Genomic DNA, 19,402 nt, shown 5'->3' with positions numbered 1-19,402 from the left:
ATTCCATCCAGTCCTTGTATTTGCAGAGGTCACTGGTGCTAGGCTAGTGCATGTCAATGGCCATAGTTAGCCTGCCACTAAAAACCTTACCTTACCCACTCCACAAAACACCAAAAGCAAATCTATTATTACGTCAGACTGTCGATGTAAATGTCTGTGTCGATAGAATAATGTTTGAAATAAAACTAACCTTGCACTGCATGATCGTTGCATGTTGAGGGACTATTTTCTCATATATCAGTCCGCTGCTGCCAAGCTTTCTATCAGGAAGTACAACTCACTGCTGCTGCTCAGACATAAATCCTTCAAATGCAAGGTTGGTTTTACTTCTAAAATTATTCTATCGACACAGACATTCACATGGACAGTCTGGTGTAATAATAGACTTGCTTTGGGTGTTTTGTGGATTCGGTAAGATTGTTTTTAGTGTCAGGCTAACTATGGCCATTGACATGTGCTAGCCTAACACCAGTGAATACAAGGACTGGATGGAATATTTAAAAAAGTGTCTCCACATGTCTTCAACACTCTGGCTCACTACGAAATGAGGTCCTATGTCCAAAATTCCAAACTGTCCCTTTAAAACCAGACAGATGGTTATAACCAGTTTTTGTCCTCATGGCGACATCATTCATTTGTTATTCTCAAAAACATCCCAAATTAAAAACACACTTTGCATTTTCCTTTCAGGGCATGAGTGTATTCTGCTCCACCATCACCGAATGCTGGGACCACGACCCCGAAGCGCGTCTCACTGCTCACTGTGTGGTCGAACGATTCATTGCAATACAAAATGAGGAGGAAACAGAGAGACTAAACCAGGATCTAAACCAGGATCTAAACCAGGACTCAAACCAGGACTCAAACCAGGAACAAGTCCAAGAGGGGTCTGGACTCACCACAGATCCGGGCCAAAACCAGGAAGACTCTCGGGACAAGGACTTGGACGTTCAAACTGACAGAGTTTCTTCCTTCCAGCACACAGAGACACAGGGGGAATAGTGAAGATTTGTCCCATCTTGTTGCCTCTATAGTGTAAGACTTTTAAAGATATGGACCAAACAAGGACTTAAGTCATAAACTTCATAATTTGCAGAACCTAAACTGAAATAATTCATGTTAAAAAAAAAAAAAAGTCCACCTCATGTGTAGGATTTTTTTTTTTTTTTTTTCAATAAGAAGAATGATGCTTCAGTCATCAACAATATCCAAAACTAAAATCTTGTAACTGTTGAAGTGACAAGGTCTATTCTCCTACAACACATGTGGCAAGACCCGCGGGCCACATCCGGCCCGCAGAGCCATTTTATGTGGCCCACAAGGGGTTAAAAGGTATAATTTATTATTATGTTGTGACTCTGTGCCGCTACTACATCTCCAAATGCGCCACAGTTTGCATCTCGCCAAACAGAGAGGCCAAGAAAACTCATCAAATTTCCCCAAAAATGTCCAAGAAAAGAAAAAATTGATGCAGAAGGACGGCTATTTCATGAATGTTACTGAAGGAGTAATGTGAATGTTTTAACTTAAACCTTTAAATCAAATCCAATCCACTTTATTTCTATAGCACATTTCATAAACAAAACTGTTTCCCAAGTGCTGCACAATACAGATAAAACATATCCAATAGAAATATAAAGCTCTACTTAACTCTACTAGTCCTCTTTAAGACAATAAAACTAGTAAAAATCAAATAAGAGCAAGAATACCAGTAAAATAATAAAAATGTAAAAAACATAAAAATAAACAAAATGAATAAATATGAAATCAAAAATCAAATACAGACTTTTACATTTTTGTAACACATCGATATTACAGTTAAAGTTGAAGTCTTAACTTTACACCTGGCCCTTTGATGACAAACATGATCCAAATGTGGCCCTTGGTGAAAATGAGTTTGACACCCCTGTCCTACAATATTCCTCCAACCACAACCACAAACTGTGTAGGTAAACAATAAACTTAATCTGACTCCATCTCAATTAAACAAAACAAGAATACACAGAGGCATGTGATGTTGGATGACCAAACTCAGCTGCCAAATCATTTTAGACCACTGAGTATTTGTTGCTTTTTGGCGTAAAAACTTAAACAGTGACATCTCATAATAGTACATCTGCTGGCAGAATCGGACAGTGCCTTTGGTTTATAAATGTGCTTTTATTTTGTAGGAGCTGGTCTCTGGTATTATATTGTGGTATAATATTATAACTATCTACTGTGATTGTTATTCATTTGTATTGCTGTCCTGTGGAGTATTTTGTATTTATGACTTTGTACTTTGTTTTGTATGTGAAAATAAATGCAACTGAAACTATTAAGGGATCAATAGTTATTTCTGTTTATAATTATTACACTACAAGTTGTATAATATTGTATAGTAACAAATTTTAAATATTATAAACAACTATGGGCAACAAATGGGCTTCCATACACTATGGGCCTTGATAATATCTAAAAAAACAACAACAACAACAAAAAAACATTCAACTGTAAATCGGTTCCTCTTAAATTTAATGTCTGTCAAATGCTTTTCTCCATGGAGATGTTATCATTTTATCTGGAATGTTTTCACAGTATGGCATCTATCATGGAGAACAAACCAGACCAAGGTACAGGTCAGATCTGCGGAGAGGCAACCCTGCTCAGTCAGAATGCCTGTTTTTCTTGGTATTTTTGAGCTATAAACCACCTGTAATTTTATAAATGTAAGGTAGAGCTGCAAGTGATGGACCCACAACCAGAAAGTTATATTCAATGAAGATATTTTAAAAAGGTCTGCAAGCAAGTCAAAGAAGACAGTGTATAAGGGCTGTGCACATGGAAATATAATACAGATTTTACATTCATTTATTTGAACATAAACTTACAAACACTAGAGGGCAAGTGTAAACATAAGAAAATGTGGCATAGTAATATAAATATATCAATTCCATATCAAATATAAAATAAATACAAAAATAAACAAATAACATTTTTACATTGAGCATTTCATCAAAACAACAGGAATTTAGCAATCAGGTGGGAGGTGGCTTTACCTGTTTTCCAATTTTCCACTGTGGTCATGGAGCTATAATACAATTTAAACTCATTAATAAAACAAGAAAATTATTGGTTTATGGTTTGGTTTATTCCCTCTCCATTTGACGCAATGAATATGGTATTTTGCCAAAGCAAAACAATATTTACAACCATTTCTGCTGTTGAAGAATCCAAATTGTCCATGGAAAATAAAATGTGAGAAATCTTGAATACGGGGATTTTCATTTTTAGATTTACCCAACTTCTGACATCTGACCAGAAGACTTGAAAGTGAAAATCTTATTATAGATCCATTGTTGTGTATCTGTGGAAGATAATTTGTTCCATCGGATTTTGAATCACTTTCTCACTTTGAATTTTTTAACTCTGAAAAAAGATGTCTGAATTATTTTTATTCTGAGATTTCAGTAAACTTTTTCAATATATTTCAAATTCAAAATAAAAATTTCACCTTTTAAATTTTCAGCACATATATTTTCATGTGCTCAAATTCAACTGTCAAAATTCAGAGTCTAATTTTCACAGCAAAGAGCCAAGAAGCAAAGGCAGAAGCAATCAATCATGTGAGTGAGGAGGAGAGAGTTTCTTTCCATTTGGCCGTTCTCATCTTTGGGAGAGGCATACACTTAACAAAAGAAAGAAATGAGGTTTTGATGAGGATAATTCTGACCAATTAAATTGGCTCCCTACACCATTTCCTGCTTGTTACTAAGGGAGCACTTACACTAGGACTTTAGAACCGTACCATGCTCAATCACGATTGCTGTGGGTTCTATGGCTACACTCACACCTGCACAACCCGAACCGGACCACAGCCCAATGACGTCATCACACGGTGCTGTTGTTTATATGTCACACAGCAGAGCTAATGCTTTTAGCAGGGAAAATAAGTCCAACGATATGAAATATTTATTAAATAGTGAAACAGATATGACTCCTGATGTGATGCGCGCTCCTCTGGTTATATGGATATGAACAGTGCAGAATGAGGAGAGCCAGAGATGAGAGGCTGCAAAACGTCTGTCTCTGTCACATTCTTCACTGAAGGTAAGCGTGAATTCACCATGTGTTTTGGAGCTGAGTTTGTTCACTGTTTTACTCATATGAGTAACATCAGCGCGCACACAGGACTCGTATAGTAAAGCAGTGTGCCATGCTTTGGCCTACCTCCTCTAACCGGGCCAAAGTCCCAACTGTGCCATGCCTGGACATGGTATGATTGCACTCACACTGGACAAATGTACTGCGCTTTAGGAGCCATCCATGCTTAGGCATGGGTCTAAAGCAGACGTAGTGAGTGCAGCTTAAAGGTTGTATAGAGGATTTTCCAAGGAACGAGAAATCCAGCGACTGTTTGTCCTTTTTCAAATGTTGCGCATGCGTGAAACCACCCCCCCTCCCCTACAGCTCCTCTACGTAGAAACGCCTCCTCCCGCCTCCTCCTTACGGCAGAAACAGGTTTGTTTACAGCCGGTGCGCTGCACATGACTTGTAAACAACTAACTACAGTGTTGGTTAGGCAAGACGGAGAAGTGAGGAGCGGGGGGAGCGGGTGCGCGGACATTTCGTGCGCGCGGACGAGAAGTGAGGAGCAGGGAGAAGAGCGGAGCAGGAGAGGGAGAGAGAGAGAGGGAGCAGTGCGCGGAGATTCCATGCCCGGAGAAGTGAGGAGCAGGGGGAAGAGCGGATCAGGCAGCGGGGAGAGGAGCAGGAAAGGGGTGCAGAGAAGGTTGCGCGGAGATTCAGTGCGAATGAACTAGCTACAACACGCAGCAGCAAGCGGACTCTTTCTTTGCCTTGAAAATTACGTTTTCAGACATAGGATATCGCTTTCGTGTCCTGAAAAACGTTTGACTAGCTCTTGGAAATAAAGTACGTTTTCATAATAAGCAGAAGTTTCCTGTCCAGGAGTAATTTGGCGACCAATGCGTCAGTCTTTAGACCCTGCGTCTGCTTCAGTTGCGCCATCGCTGGAATGAATCTTCAAGAATCACCTTAGTTTGGCTTCGCTGCTTTTCCCCTTGTCTTCTTCTTTCAGCAATCTCAAAAACGGATTTTCTTTTGCGGCTAACTGCTCCTGGATTCTTGTCTGCCATTGCAACAAACTTTGTGCTAACTGCGAGGAAGATATAGGTAAAAAAAGCCGCTAAGAACTGTTGCGTTGGTGGAGTAAACAGCGTCTTGCATCTGTGGACTGCATGACAGGCGTACGTAAACCACGTACCGGCGGCGCGCAGGCAAGTCAGTTACGCTAGAAACGTAGGGAGATTGATTGACAGCCTGTCAGCTAACAGATAACGAGGCAGTGTCGTTATCTATTGGCAAATGTTTATCTGGCCCCACCACGTCCAGAGTTGATGAATTTTTATTCTCTTTTTTTTGGTCATCATAATTACAAGGCTACTGCATCTCTATAATGCTATCATTGACAATTTGAAACAAAAAAAAATCCTCCATACAACCTTTAAGTTAAATTGGATTGATTGCTTTTGCCTTGGCATTTTGGCTCTTTGATGGAAATTTTTTTCACTGAGCATTTTACTCTCTGAATTTTGACTGCATTTAAGGGCTAGAGAATATTTGGGCTGAATATTTACAAGGTGATATATATATATATATATATATATATATATATATATATATATATATATATATATATATATATATATATATATATATATATATAAACACTTTGAAAATGTACACTTAAAATTTCAGTAACTAAAATTCTGAATAAAAATTATTCACACATGTTTTTTCAGAGTTAAACAAAATTTAAAGTGAGAAATTCAACAGCATTTAAAATTAAAAGGACACTAATGATCTTCCATATGCGTCTCTGTCAGAGCTGACAGTGAGTGATCTCCTCCAGACCGGATCTCTGTGGCGCGGCTCTGACTCCCGGCGACACACCGATGATCCTCCGCTGCTCTGCCCGCCTCAGCTCGCCTCATCCCCGCTGTGTTTAGCCCCATTCCTCCGTTCCTTTCATCTCCACGGTCATTGCGGGATGCGGACATGTCTTGACCCATCCCGAAAGCGATGTATGGGCCGCGCACGGAGAGGACCGGGCCGGCGGAAAGGGAGCTGCTGACTGGGAGTGATCTAGCCGGGATTGGAGAATGGATCCTCGGCTTACCTGCGATGGGAAGCCGGTGACCGTGTCCTGGATCCTCGGGTCTGCGCTCATTATTTCCTCCCTGGCTCTTTTTGTGAGCTGTCACGGCGCATGCAATCACAAAGTGCCCGCTCCCGATGAAGTAAGTCGCTGTCAGCAGTCTGCAGTCTGTAAGAAGAACATAATAAGATTTTATTAATACTCCCATGGCCCTTGACAGCTAGCGGGCTAAGCTAACTAGCATGCTAACTCTGGTCTTTCTTTATTAACGCTTAGTAACTATTAAAGTGTTGAATTACTGTTGGTTAAAATACCCCCTATAAATTCAAGGACTTTTTATACTTTGTCACTGATAAACCATGTTAATTTTGCCTCGTTATTTAATCATTTTTGGCAATATTATCTTCTGATTTTGTGTTCGCATATAAGCTACTATTAGACAAAATGGGTATTTATTTCTATTAACACCACAATATTTTGATGACAACCACCTTAATTTGACTATTACAGATTGTTTAACATGAGTATGGTTCTGTTACGAATTTTTAACCACATTTTGGACACTATAAGACTGTCAAATGCAATAATAATAAATCTATAAATTGAATATAATTGTCAAATGTTTAAAATTATGGGCTATAAATAGTTGATATTTTTTAATTTTGCAGTTCCATGAAAAAATCCTCCAGTGATGATGACTTGTCTTCTGTGATTTAGCGTTTACTTTTTTCATAATTGTCCAAAAATATTTAGGTTTTTATGAAATGTTTTCGCAGGTGGTCCATGTCCACCTACAGCACGAGCGTTTGACAAAGAGAAGTTCTGATGAAGATCTGCAGCTGAGAATAAAAATCATTTATGACCAAAGCGTTGACCAGTAAGTGTTAACGTTTAAATTTTTTTTTTATATCCTGTATGCTGCTTAGTGGAAATTTGATAGTTTTGTCTAATATTTCTTATACTTTATCCTTCTAGGCTATCTGCTGACAAGAGGAGATTGGTAAAAGTGAGTAGACTTTTGAAATAAAAAGTAAATTTTTGCTATATAACGTCATTATAAATATAACATAATTATAAAAGTATAAAAACAGTACGTGTATTTAGATGACAGTAGTGATGTCATCAGTACTGTCATCAGTACTGTCATCAGTACAGTACTGTACTGTATGTCGCTTGTTTTTATGTCACAAACTTCAAATAGGAAAACAAAACAACTAAATATTTTGAACATACGTCTAACAGATCACTTATGATATTACTATATTGTTATTATATGTTAGCCCTGGCAGGTCAAACTGATCGGAGTCTTCAACAGGAATATCAAAACACGCAAACATATCAAAAAACAACAAAATGCTAATTACATTACTACATAAAAGTACACAACAAGTTGTAGAGCCTTGGCCACTGTAGAAAAGATCTTTCACCTTTTTCTAAACTAAAAGTTTTTTTTCTCATCCTAAGTTAATTTTTGTATATCTTCATTTAGGATAAGCTTTTTCCTCAGGCTATTGATTATCTGCAGAGAGCCTTCAGCGTCAGACACAGAGTGGGACCAGTGCTTCTCAGCAGGTAAAAAAATATCTCTGCTCCATCAAAGGTAGTAAGGCGATACCTTATGCAAAATTAACAATTGTATGTTAAATGAAAGTGCTGTTTCTAAATTAATATTAAAATAAGCTCTCCTCAAATCACCCGCAGACAATGTTCCACAAACCAGTACCTGAGGAAGAGAGATGACCCTCACCGATACTGTCAGGGCGCCTGTGCCGAGGTCACCAGATGTGGACCTGTCATCGTCCCACAGCACCACCTGCAGGTCAGTGAGAAAAACACTGGATGTAGGTGCTGGTACAGAGATGACTACCCAGTACTTGAGTGATTAACATTCACAGCAAGGAGGTTCTGGGTTCAACTCCCCTGCCACCTGGGTCTTTCTGTGTGGAGTTTGCATGTCTCTGGGTTTCCTCTGGGCATTCTGGTTTCTCCCATCAACCCAAAGCATGCACCTGAGTAAAATCCTCCGGCTAAGGTAGTCCTGACCAAGACTAGCTTAAGATCTGGAGATGGGTCCCCGGGCGCTGTACTGTGCTGCCCACTGCGAAATGCCAGTTTGTTAGAATAGGCCTTAAAATAATTTTTTTTCTTGATATTGTCTTTGCAGCAGTGTAAGGTGTGCAGTGAGCCGGGGAAGTTGGGGAAGTCGTGTGGTCCCACTGGTCCAGCTGATGGTTCTGGAGTGGAGGATTCCGACTTTGTGCTTTATGTGAGTGGCATCACCACTGAGCGCTGCGGGCAGGAAAACATCGTCGCCTACGCCGCCTACTGCCAACTGGAGGCACAACTCGACCGGTGAGAAGCACGTCTGCAGAAGTGCTGATGCGCTAACAAAACGCAAATATCAGCCCGATATATTGGCCAACCTATATATTGGTCACTCTAGTCACAACTTGATTCCTGGTCTGTGTTGTAGATGACAACAATAACGATGAATGTATATTATTAATTTCCATATTTGATTTGTTGTTTTTACCATAATACCAGTGACACTTGATTTTCGGTGTTCCATATGGATTTTAATGCCCCAGTCATAATAAAGCACGGCCAACATGGTCAACTTTGTCTTATACTTGTTCAGAATCAGATCAGGGCAAGTCTAAATTTTGTCTCAAAGTTTCCACCAATACTTTAAATCACTATCTACTTTCTATTCTTGTGTTCTGTTGAAATATGCTCATAATTAGAACAGCTAATGCTACTGCTAATATGTAGTTTTTTTCTCCTTGTCCACAGACCCATAGCAGGATACGCTAACCTGTGTCCAGCCATGATCTCGTCTCAACCGCAGGAGTTTGAAGGAATGCTGTCCACTGTCAAACATGAGATTATACACGCTCTGGTCAGTACAACAGACTACTAATCTCTCTGACTGGAATGTGTATGCCCACCCTGTCTTACTGTGGCAGAGTAGTTATTCTGTTTCTTTTTCTCAGTAAGGAGGTTGTGGGTTAGACTCCTGATCTCTTTGTTTGTACAGGGTTTTTCGGCGGGTCTTTTTGCTTTCTTCCATGATGATGAGGGCAGACCGCTGACTCCTCGCTTCGCCAGTGGACTGCCTCCCTTCAATGAGACGTGAGTCCGAACCTTTGAGTTTCCTGCAGTGACTTTGCAAACCTGACTGTCGCTACTTTGTTTACAAATGTATATGATACAATTCAATTAAATGTATTTTTCTAGAGTCCAAAATCACAACAAGATAATTGATTGAACCAACAAAAAGTTAGACAAGTGGAGTTAATATGATTAAGTGAGGTACAGGAGCTGGACCACGCCTCAACCTCCACTCCAGCCAACTACAGCTTATCTCAACCACGCCTTCAATTACCCAGAAGCCTATTTATATGGCCTATCCGGACAACACCGTCTGTGTCCCTCCCACCCCCTCCTTCTCACCTGTGTCTTTCGTCCATCCTTCATCTTGAAGGAGAGGGGTTCCGATTCAGCTGGGTGACCATTTTGGATTGGAGATGATTCCCCCACCCTGAATCTCCCCCCAGCCATCACATCTATCCACCATCAATGAATATCTTATCGTATTCTACTGTTGTAGTGTGGTCCTTGCTGGTGAATCAAACAGTGAAACAGACATTGGTCAATAACAGGCAGGCAATAGCAGAAGAGGCAGCGAGCAAAACAATTTGCAAACAGATTACACTCAACCAGAAGTGACGTCTTTCCTTGTCTCTTGTAGTCTGGGCTTGTACCAGTGGAGTGAGTCTGTGATCCAGAGAGTGACCCGACTGTGGAACACCAGAGGAGGACAAATGCTGCAGCACCAGGTCCATGTGCTCGTCACCCCCAGAGTCAGGGTGAGGAACTGCATCTCTGTTTTATAAACCAACTTATACATACTACATTCTAACTGCAGTGTGTTCACTTGGCGATGTGATTTTAGGAGGAGGCACGGAGACACTTCAACTGTCCCATTCTGGAGGGGATGGAGCTGGAGAACCAGGGAGGAACAGGAACTGAACTGAATCACTGGGAGAAGAGGCTGCTGGAGGTAGCCATTTGATTCTGGGCTGGGTTTGTGAATGAATGTGAATGAATTTATTTCAAACATAAAATCTATAAAAACACAAGTCATGTCACAAATAAAAATTGCAAGAGCAGTTGCAAATCAAAACAGTACATATTATACAGAGGTTATTGAGCTGCAAGTTTGTGCAAAAAACAGTGGGAAGAAGTATAACTTAATATATTGGTAATGTGCTAATGTGTGCATTGTCTCACCATAGTAACAACTAAACATTCCTCCATAGACATACATGATCTTCCACCCTCCTTAGTATCACTGTAAAGTATCAAGAGACAATAATACTTAATAAACAATTAAGATAATAAACTAGTGATAATAATAAAAAAAAAAATAGTAAATATATTTAAATGTTGTACTTTCTGTGTAGAATGAGGCTATGACGGGCTCGCACACTCAGAATCGTGTGTTTTCGCGGCTCACTCTCGCACTCATGGAGGACAGCGGCTGGTACTGGGCCAACTACAGCCTGGCACAGAGGCTGGACTGGGGACGAGGTCTGGGCTGTGACTTTGTGATGAAGAGCTGCAAGTTCTGGATGGACAATCAGAGAGAGAGGTGAGGAGCGCAGATACAATGAATACTATACTTTATACAGTTTAATCCAATTTAAACGGTCATGATAATATGATATATTCTGCAGAGAACTAAATCTCCCTGTTTATAACTTGCCTGTTGTATTAGTTTAACAGTTTGTATTTCGGTCTTCTTTTTAATGTTAATGCTACTAGGTATTTATTTGTCAAAAAAGTGCAAATATCCAGTTTTCCAAAATGGTTAAGTTCTAATCAAAAGATCGATTTAGAGTAATATTTTTTTGGAGGTTGTTCATATTGGATAAAATTATGTTATTTTTTACGATTATCCCATAACAAAAATGCAATTAAAACACCTGCTCCCCACTAGGGATGGGCATGATTAATCGATAATTAGTCATTAAGAATTTCATCGATTACGTTAATTTTAATTGACAAACCGAATGTAGGTTGCTGTTCGTAGCGTGACCAAACAGGGGTCCGTACATGTATCTCTGCACTTAGAAGGAGCGAGACACAAACAGTAGGTCAGCCTGCAGCGTGCCAAAGCACAAATGTGTATTTAACGATGATTTGGACAAGAAATTCCACGCTTTCTGTTGCGTTCGGGACAAGTGGGAGTCCATGTGCACAGTGTACAAAGCAGCACATATGTTTCGGTGTCCAGTGGGAAAAAGCTTTACCAGGTGAGAGTCGCTCAATGTCGATGACGAGTCCCCACCTCCCACTCCCCATACAGTGTCCTGGTTTTGACAAACGCAAATATGGTCACACTAACCTGTATTCCACTGAATCATGTCTTTTAATCTGACAGAAATTGACCGCATCAGCGACACAAGAGCTGTAGTTTTATCTTCGCTGAGTTTATGCAAATTAGCGATGCGGTTTTAAGTTTCGTTTCTGTGAGAGTTGCGCAAAACTGAATTAAACACATTATAATGTCAAACGGATTGATGTGGCTCGAGAGTCGTTACGGTTTATATGTCGTAAAGTTGAATTTATTTATGCAGATTAGTAGTGCAGATAGTAATAATAATGATGATCATTTTAATATAAAAACGTTAATGATTAATCGATAATCGATCGTTAATTCTTCCAACGATCGATTAAGAAAATTTCATCGAATGCCCATCCCTACTCCCCACTGTTGTTTTCAATTGTGTTGTAATCAGGAAGTGTTCCTCTGTGTTTTTAAGTCCTTACATCTCAGGTAAGATCATTCCAATAATTTATCATACTGAAAAAATGTAATCTTTTAGTGTACTGTTTTACTAATGTTTTGATGTTACTTGTTTGTTGCAGGAGACATTCTGTGACTCCGTTCTGTGACACGGTGCGGGCGTCTCCTTTGCAGCTCACCTGTCGACAGGATCAACTTGCTGTGGCTGTTTGCAACCTACAGAAGTATCCACAGGAACTGCCCCCGGAGTATCAGGTATCTGATCCAACTATAGTGTTCACATTGTTCCATTGTATGGCGTCATTATTTCAGATGTAGGTCAGGGGCCTTTATAACTCTGTTTCATTCAGGAACTGTGAATCTCCCACAACCAAACAACTTGTTTTAAAATGCTGAAATGATTTCTTTCACACATTTGTCATAAAGTCTTAAAGTCCTTTCAGTGGTAAGACTTTATAATAAATACACCTTAATTAGCCTTAATGAAGCATGAATTACATCTCAATTTACAATTAACAAATAGTTCATTAAGAATGATTAAGGTTTAGTAACTACATAAATAAAGGGGTAAGGGTTTGGAGTTAGTTAGTGCTGGCAGAGAAGACATTTCTGCCAGTTTTTAATTCATGTACACAGAATTTGAGTCATACTGTAGACTTGGTTTGGTCCTGTTCCAGACTTGGTTTAGTCTGGATTAGGTAAAATTATGGATATAACCCCAGTTTAGAACCTATGCATATGTGGTGACTGTCCAAGTCCGAACTCACCCTTTGAGTGATTCCAAACTTTTCACTTCCATGTTGTTGTCAGTATTTTGATCAGATCCCAGACATTGCTGCAGAGGAGCTGTCATATTTCGGAGGAGCTGTGGAGATCGCAGACTTCTGTCCCTTCAGCCAAGAGTTCAGCTGGCACCTGAGCGGAGAATACCAGAGGAACTCGTACTGCCGCGTCTCTGAAAACCAACCAGGTCTCTGCTCTTCAAAGATTCTATTAGAGCTGCACAATGTATTGAAATCAGGTCGAAATCACAAAAGCTGCAATTATTTTCTTTTGACAATGATCAGTTTTTAGGAGAGGTCTACAGCCAATCCTCTGTCTTTTTAAATTTAACAATTTTTAATGTGACAATGTAAAACCACACAGAATTTTCTAGCTCTAGCTCTAGTTCAAGAATCAAGATAAACTGGTATTTGTGCAAGTGATGCATAAGTGGGTTACTACTTCCAGTTATTCTTGACTACATAAGTGTCATGTGATGTTACCACTTCTTACATGTGTAGACTGGTGGAGGAACTATGGAGCAGAGCAGTATGGCCCTGAGTCTGTATGTCTGTACCAGAAGTCTGCGTTTGTGATGGAGCAGTGCACCAAGAAGATGAGCTACCCAGACTGGGGCTCCGGCTGCTACAAGGTACAACTGACTTTAGACCACGGCAGAGTCCAGACTAACAACCAATCTACACCAGTGGTCTCCAGTTCAAGTTTCCATGAGGTCCAAAACACATCCACATTGCAACAGCAGGGTCCACAAATAAACATGTTTTATTTCCTATTATTTACTTAGGAAGTGCAACAGTCTAAATATGACATATCACCACGTATGTTGACCTTAGAAGAGTAGAGGGCACTGTCAGTGTGATTTCATGAATGTGACATTCTGTTGTTTTGCACATTATAATAAAAGCAATACATAAACACCAGAGCTTATGTTTTAGAGTAGTCCCAAAAGCGTGTCTAACCCGTGTCTGTGCTGCAGGTCTCTTGCTCTCCTCAGGGCCTGGTGGTTCATGTCCACAGCCGTTCATATCTCTGCCTCAGAAAGGGGCAGCCTCTCAGTGTGAGCGTCAAAGCCAACGACTGGGTCTACAACGGAGTCCTCCTCTGCCCCAACTGCTCCGACTTCTGTGACCTCTGTCCCCTGCCCCACCAAGTCCCGCCCATCAACGCCTCCAGGAGCACCCCCATTGGTCAGTTTGTTTATTTAAAGAGCCTGGTCGTAATACTGTTACTATTGATAAAATGTGACTAGAGTTGCTGGAGCTGCTTAGAGTGTTCACCCATTAATTCAAACTGTAGAGTTTCAATCCCAGGGAAAACCACTGCATACTGTCATTGTACTCTTAGGCAAAACACTTGACTCTCCTTGCCTATATAAATGTTGTTTGTGAGTAATTTGTGGTGGTTGAAGGGGCCGATGGTGCAGATTGGCAGCCTTGCTTCAGTCAGTCTACCCCAAGACATCTGTGACTTCAGAACTACTTACTTACTTACTACCTGGCCAAAACTTTTCTGACTGTCCAATGAAGCAGGATGCATTATTGTTACAAAGGCCTTTTCCAGAAGCACAAAGTTGCTTTTGAATTCATGCATTTATTTTATTAATAGGCTGTGATGAGATAGCCACAGCTGCAGGTTGGAAGAAAATGTCTCAGATCCCATTGATGATCATTTTTTCAGTATCCTTGGGCAAGACATTTAACCCGTCTCGCCCCAAGTGTCTACTGTACATGCATGGGTGTGTAAATAGAGAATTATCCTTTAAGATCCTTTAATAAAGCACTTTGAGAGCCTTGAAAGGAGAAATGCGTTATATAAAATGTGAACAACACCATTATTTCCTCATATTTTCTCTGTATTTCAGATCCGTGCTCCAGTTCCCCGGGTTTGGCCATCACCCTCTGGCTCTTGATGCTCAACCTGCTCCCCCTAGTGGCCGGACTGCTGCTCTGCCACTGTAGCTGATAGACGTTGACAGGTTCACAGCCAAGACCATAGTAACACAAGGACCCTGCTGCCATTTTACACTCTTCGATGTAGCTCTTGTCTTAGGATTCAAAACCGCAAATTTTTCAAGTTTTTTGGTCTTTTGGCAATTTTCTATTTCTCAGGGCTCTTGCCACAGCATTAATTTCTTCTTCTAAAATGACTGTTAAAGTTTCAAGGAGTTTCAAGGACCATTTTTGCTAAAGCCCGATATTGACTTTTATTTATTTGGACCAGGATGAAGGAACTCATACTATCTCATTTCTTTATAGGACTTGTGACGTTGGGTAAATACTGTATATTTTGACTTTAAGAAGCTACTTAGAGGAGTGGCGACATGTATTCACTTAAAAACGTACTTTAATTCTTAGATCAGTTAAGGCAGGCAGTACTTTCACTTTTATTACTTGTATCAGATCGATACAAAAATCACTGGTCTTATCCGTCATTACTGATCAGAAATTTTAAAAAAAGGAAAAGAAAACAGGCGATTATAATTCTAATAATTAAGGCAAAAAGTTTTAATAACACAGTAGAGAAGAATGGATAATTTTCTTATTTTCTAATCTGGACAGTGGCCTTCACATGCTCACCAAAATATGATTCGAATCTGATTTCTGTCCATTTACTAAACACTTTCTTGTGTACGTCTATACTGGATTTGATCAACTCTTCAACTTAAACCAGGTCTAAAAAAAAAATCCCAAATTAATGTTTTTGAAAATCAGATTTGTAGCATTTAATTCATTTGTCTATGATTCAAACCTGCTGACTGATAAGGCCACAGTACTGTATTGGCGTTGCACTGCTGTAGTTCAATGGTGCTCTTGATTAAAACAGCTCTTATTTGTTTAGACGTTATTTATGAAGACGCTATTTTTATTAATGTAACTTGAGATTAACTTAACTGCAGATATTGATGCAGTAAGAATGGCAGCTTTAATCAACTTTTCAAACTATATATATGTAATTTATGTTGTGTTTCCTATACTACTTTACGTATCCAACTGTACTAAAAATTGTTGCTTAAGCCTCCCCTTTTTATGAAGTATTCATTGTATTAAGAACAATTTAGTGTTGTTTTTTTTGTATATTTCTTTACCTTTTTGATTAATTTTTAAAGAGGGGGTATTACGCAAAATCGACTTTTGGAGCTTTCTACCATGTTATAACATTCTCTCATGAAAAACATGCTCGAAGAGGTTTTAGATGTCATGCATGTATGTTTGAGTAATGTATTGATCTCTCCCAGGCCCTATTCAAACCCTCCTTATGGTTAGCTGTACGACTCTGCCCAAAGCTCAGCCCACAAGCCTACGTCACCCATGCTCCCACACGACAATTTCCCATAAATATTTAAAAAAAAATGGAAAAAAAACACAACAACTTGGCAAAGCTGATGCGATGTGCAGTAGTTTCATGTGTGAACATGCACTCAGACTGTGCTATGATGTCACTCTGCGGTAGCCTGATTCATCAGCCGGTTTCACTTTGTGGAAACAGTCTGACCTCGTAGCGTTAGAATTCGTTCTCTCAACGGTAGGCGGGTACTTTTTTTCATTTAACCAATCGCTGCTATTTGGTCGTGACGTATGTAATGCGCTGCTAACGGGGCTAACTGGTATATTAAGCTTTTTCCAGATCCTGTATGAAGAAGGGCAATAACATCTTTCCCCTTGATGAAATTCACCAAACATTCTCTTTATTCCGGCTTTAAATCCTTGATCTCGGGAATAGTTGCCAACACAGAATATATGGCTTTTCGCTGATTGGCTGGTGCCCAAACTCGTACTTCTGGGGTTTTTGTGAACCGTCTAGTGTATTCTGATTTCTGACCTAGTTGCTGGAGAGAAATCAATTTGAGTGGAGGTATTAGGTGGTGCCAGCCTGGCTAACTCTGAGTGGGACTCAGAGCGTAAAAAACAAAACTGGAACTAATTTGGATATATTGTTTTTGGCATATATTTCATTTTCAAAACAATACAAGGTAACATGGTGACCTGAATATGTTCTGTGTTAGCTGTTAATAACACATAGAAGTGTAATACCCTCTCTTTAACCATGAGATGCTAGAGTCACCAGAAGCAGAGGGATTCACAGGGTGCTGGGTCACCACACAGCATGAATACTCATTTACTGAACTTCCATATTATCTATTCATTATTTTTTTTAAGTTTTGTGATATACTTTGAATAATTTCATGAATGAGGTTCTATGTTTAGTAAGATTGCTTTGCTTTACAAGGTACACACTTCATACCCAAGGATGTCTCATGTGAAGGTTTTCTTATGATATGTGTTTCTACATTACCCTAAAAGTCTTTTGAATTCCTGTAGCTATCTAAGGTTTAAACACTTTCTGATTGTTAATAATGTTTAAATGTTGAAAGTGCATATGAATCTGCCAAAACATTATGACAACAACAACAAGTGACCTGACTATAGACTAGAATTTGTTTAGTCCTGGTTTAGTCCTGGCTTGGACCTGGTTTAGACTTGGTTTAGATTTGGTTTAGACCTGGTTTAGACATGAGTTAGACCTGGTTTAGACATGAGTTAGACTTAGTTTAGTCCTGGTTTAGTCCTTGGTTTAGTCCTGGTTTAGACTTGGTTTAGTTCTGGTTTAGACCTGGTTTAGTCCTGGTTTAATCCTGGTTTAGTGTCTAGTGTTCACAATGTTTTGCTTGATTTTCTACACCTGAACTGTGATTTTATTTATTTTTTCTTTTCACTACTTTAAAACTAACCTTAAGACTTTATGGCATGAGGCTGTGCAATGAAGGTAATATTTATTCATAACTTGACAACATCACTCAAAACAAAACAAATGTACTGTTCCATGTTGTTTACTGTCATAGCTCAATAACTCTGCTGACTTTTTTGTTTTCATCCAAAGTTTAAGGCAAACTGTGCTCCGTTTACTTTTCCAAATGCAGTTTTTGTCATTAATTTATTGCTATATTGTACTATACGCTTAATAGAAATGTGACTGTTCTTTATCTGATGTACGTTGAAAGTTTTCTTTTAAAAATCTCTAATGGCAGCCAATTTTGCACTGAAAGTCCTGAATGACCATGTACCGTGACTGAGAAAGTGGATTGTTAAATACATCAAACTTTGTCTTTATTTATTGTAATAATTTTTTTTTTTTAGTAATGCTTTTAAAATTCTCAAGGTGACTCAGAAATTTGTCTATCAAAATAAATGCTATCTGTAACTCTTTTTTTGGTCAACATTGTTTTGATGATTATAACTACAGTATTATCATTATTCTTTATGTGTACTGCTCATTTGTTTTGTTTTTTTTATAATTTACTGTGATGAATTTTATTGTTATGTCACTGTGTACAACAACAGACAGTTTTACCACAGACTGTATAAAAAAGTGTACCAAATGGACTTCTATATACAGTCTCTGGCTTTAACATGTATTTCATTTATTGTTTAACTATGATTAACATTTTAACTTTTTTCCCAGAATCATACGAAACATTATTTCCGGTAGTGAACAGAACGACAACAATCATATTCCAACATGTCTTTCCCATGAACTTCTTTAAGAGTAGTCCCACCCCAACTGAACTTTGCTCAAATCAACTTTGATATGAAACACTGCACCTGCACAGACATGAAGATTTGGTAAGTGGCACTTTTTTTGTTTAAGTTCACCAAATTCGTGCTTTCATTTGTAAAAGTGCGCAATTGAACAGATCTGTGGAGAGGTGACCAATCACAGTAAGCATGGATGTTTTTTGAGGTATTTTTCGGCAAGAAAAATATTTGTAATTGAAGAAATGCAAAATGGATCAGTTTAATTGAATACTTAGGGCAAGGCAATAATATAGTAACAAGACCTTGCTCAGAAATGTGACATAGTGTAGCTTTTAATGTCCATCTCATAATTTAGCCTAATGTATAAACTGTTAAAAGTTACCTCAAAGTGTGTACATTCTTATAAAACATGAACTTCTAACTAAGAAGAATTTTGTATATACACATACACATGCTTTTTCATTTACTGTGCACTTCTGCAATCATATTTTGATATTGTATAAAATTTTTGAAAAATATTCTAAAATGGTGCTGAGCCGGCACATCACTGGTTTATTGTTTTATTTGTGGTGCGTGATTTACACTGGTGGGCAAAGTACACCAAGCAATTAAGTTGTATCATCATGAAGGACATGAATTAAGGACACAATGCTTATCAAAGAATGTGAAGTAGCATTAGTGTTGAATAGTATTGTGTGAATAGTATTTGTAATATATTGCTATTCATGGTTTTCAGTTATGTATCAGCATTTTGAGGACTTTTGTCCTTTCAAAATATTTGGTTTCATATTGTTAATCGAAATGATGATCCGAATTTCTCATCATTCTAAATAAGACAATTATCGCAATTGACACAGTTTTCAAATTGTAAATACTACTATTAATTACAACCTCTTCGTAGAGCAAAATATAGAAAAATGTAGTATCTATAGTTTATAGTAGTGTTTTTTGTAGTAGTTCATCAGTGCACATTCAGTCTTCTCTGAAATGTTGGTTGTTGACATGTGCACTCTGAACAAAATCCTACTAACTATAATAATTTGTTTCATTAGATTTTGAAATTTAAATGCAGTTGAATTTCTCATTTGAATGTTTTAACTCTGAAAAAAAAAC

The 19,402-nt window shown here is 38.7% G+C and overlaps 2 protein-coding genes across 2 annotated transcripts in view; both read left to right on the top strand.

The window, feature by feature from the left end:
* Positions 1-2,321, top strand: part of tgfbr2l (transforming growth factor beta receptor-like) — a 53,891-nt gene extending 51,570 nt beyond the window's left edge. Inside the window, exon 8 of the mRNA XM_020927851.2 lies at positions 691-2,321. Within this exon, the coding sequence (XP_020783510.2) occupies positions 691-1,002 (312 nt within the window). The 3' untranslated portion in view covers positions 1,003-2,321. The remainder of the gene's footprint in view (positions 1-690) is intronic.
* Positions 2,322-5,940: 3,619 nt separating this feature from the next.
* On the top strand, positions 5,941-17,906 carry lmln (leishmanolysin-like (metallopeptidase M8 family)). Its single transcript, XM_020927848.2, has 16 exons — positions 5,941-6,302; positions 6,937-7,037; positions 7,136-7,166; positions 7,650-7,732; positions 7,862-7,979; positions 8,325-8,512; positions 8,954-9,059; positions 9,198-9,292; positions 9,912-10,029; positions 10,116-10,223; positions 10,627-10,814; positions 12,095-12,227; positions 12,783-12,942; positions 13,256-13,386; positions 13,732-13,942; positions 14,617-17,906. The coding sequence occupies exons 1-16, from the start codon at positions 6,165-6,167 to the stop codon at positions 14,715-14,717; spliced, it is 2,010 nt and encodes a 669-aa protein (XP_020783507.2). The 5' UTR covers positions 5,941-6,164; the 3' UTR covers positions 14,718-17,906.
* Positions 17,907-19,402: the final 1,496 nt, after the last annotated feature.

The sequence above is a fragment of the Boleophthalmus pectinirostris genome, unplaced genomic scaffold, assembly GCF_026225935.1.
Source record: "Boleophthalmus pectinirostris isolate CB_2022bp ecotype Guang Dong unplaced genomic scaffold, ASM2622593v1 HiC_scaffold_1, whole genome shotgun sequence".
In the NCBI taxonomy this organism is placed as follows: Eukaryota; Metazoa; Chordata; class Actinopteri; order Gobiiformes; family Gobiidae; genus Boleophthalmus; species Boleophthalmus pectinirostris.
Note: the sequence above shows the minus strand (reverse complement) of the source record. Positions and strands in the feature narration are given on the sequence as shown.

What these genes read in the sequence shown, in the direction of transcription:
- lmln (XM_020927848.2), top strand. Translation starts at nt 6,165, where the DNA reads ATGGATCCTCGGCTTACCTGCGATGGGAAGCCGGTGACCGTGTCCTGG. An exon ending in ACAAGAGGAGATTGGTAAAA is followed by an intron (nt 7,167 to 7,649) that starts GTGAGTAGACTT and finishes ATCTTCATTTAG; the next exon opens with GATAAGCTTTTTCCTCAGGC. An exon ending in AACTGCCCCCGGAGTATCAG is followed by an intron (nt 12,228 to 12,782) that starts GTATCTGATCCA and finishes TGTTGTTGTCAG; the next exon opens with TATTTTGATCAGATCCCAGA.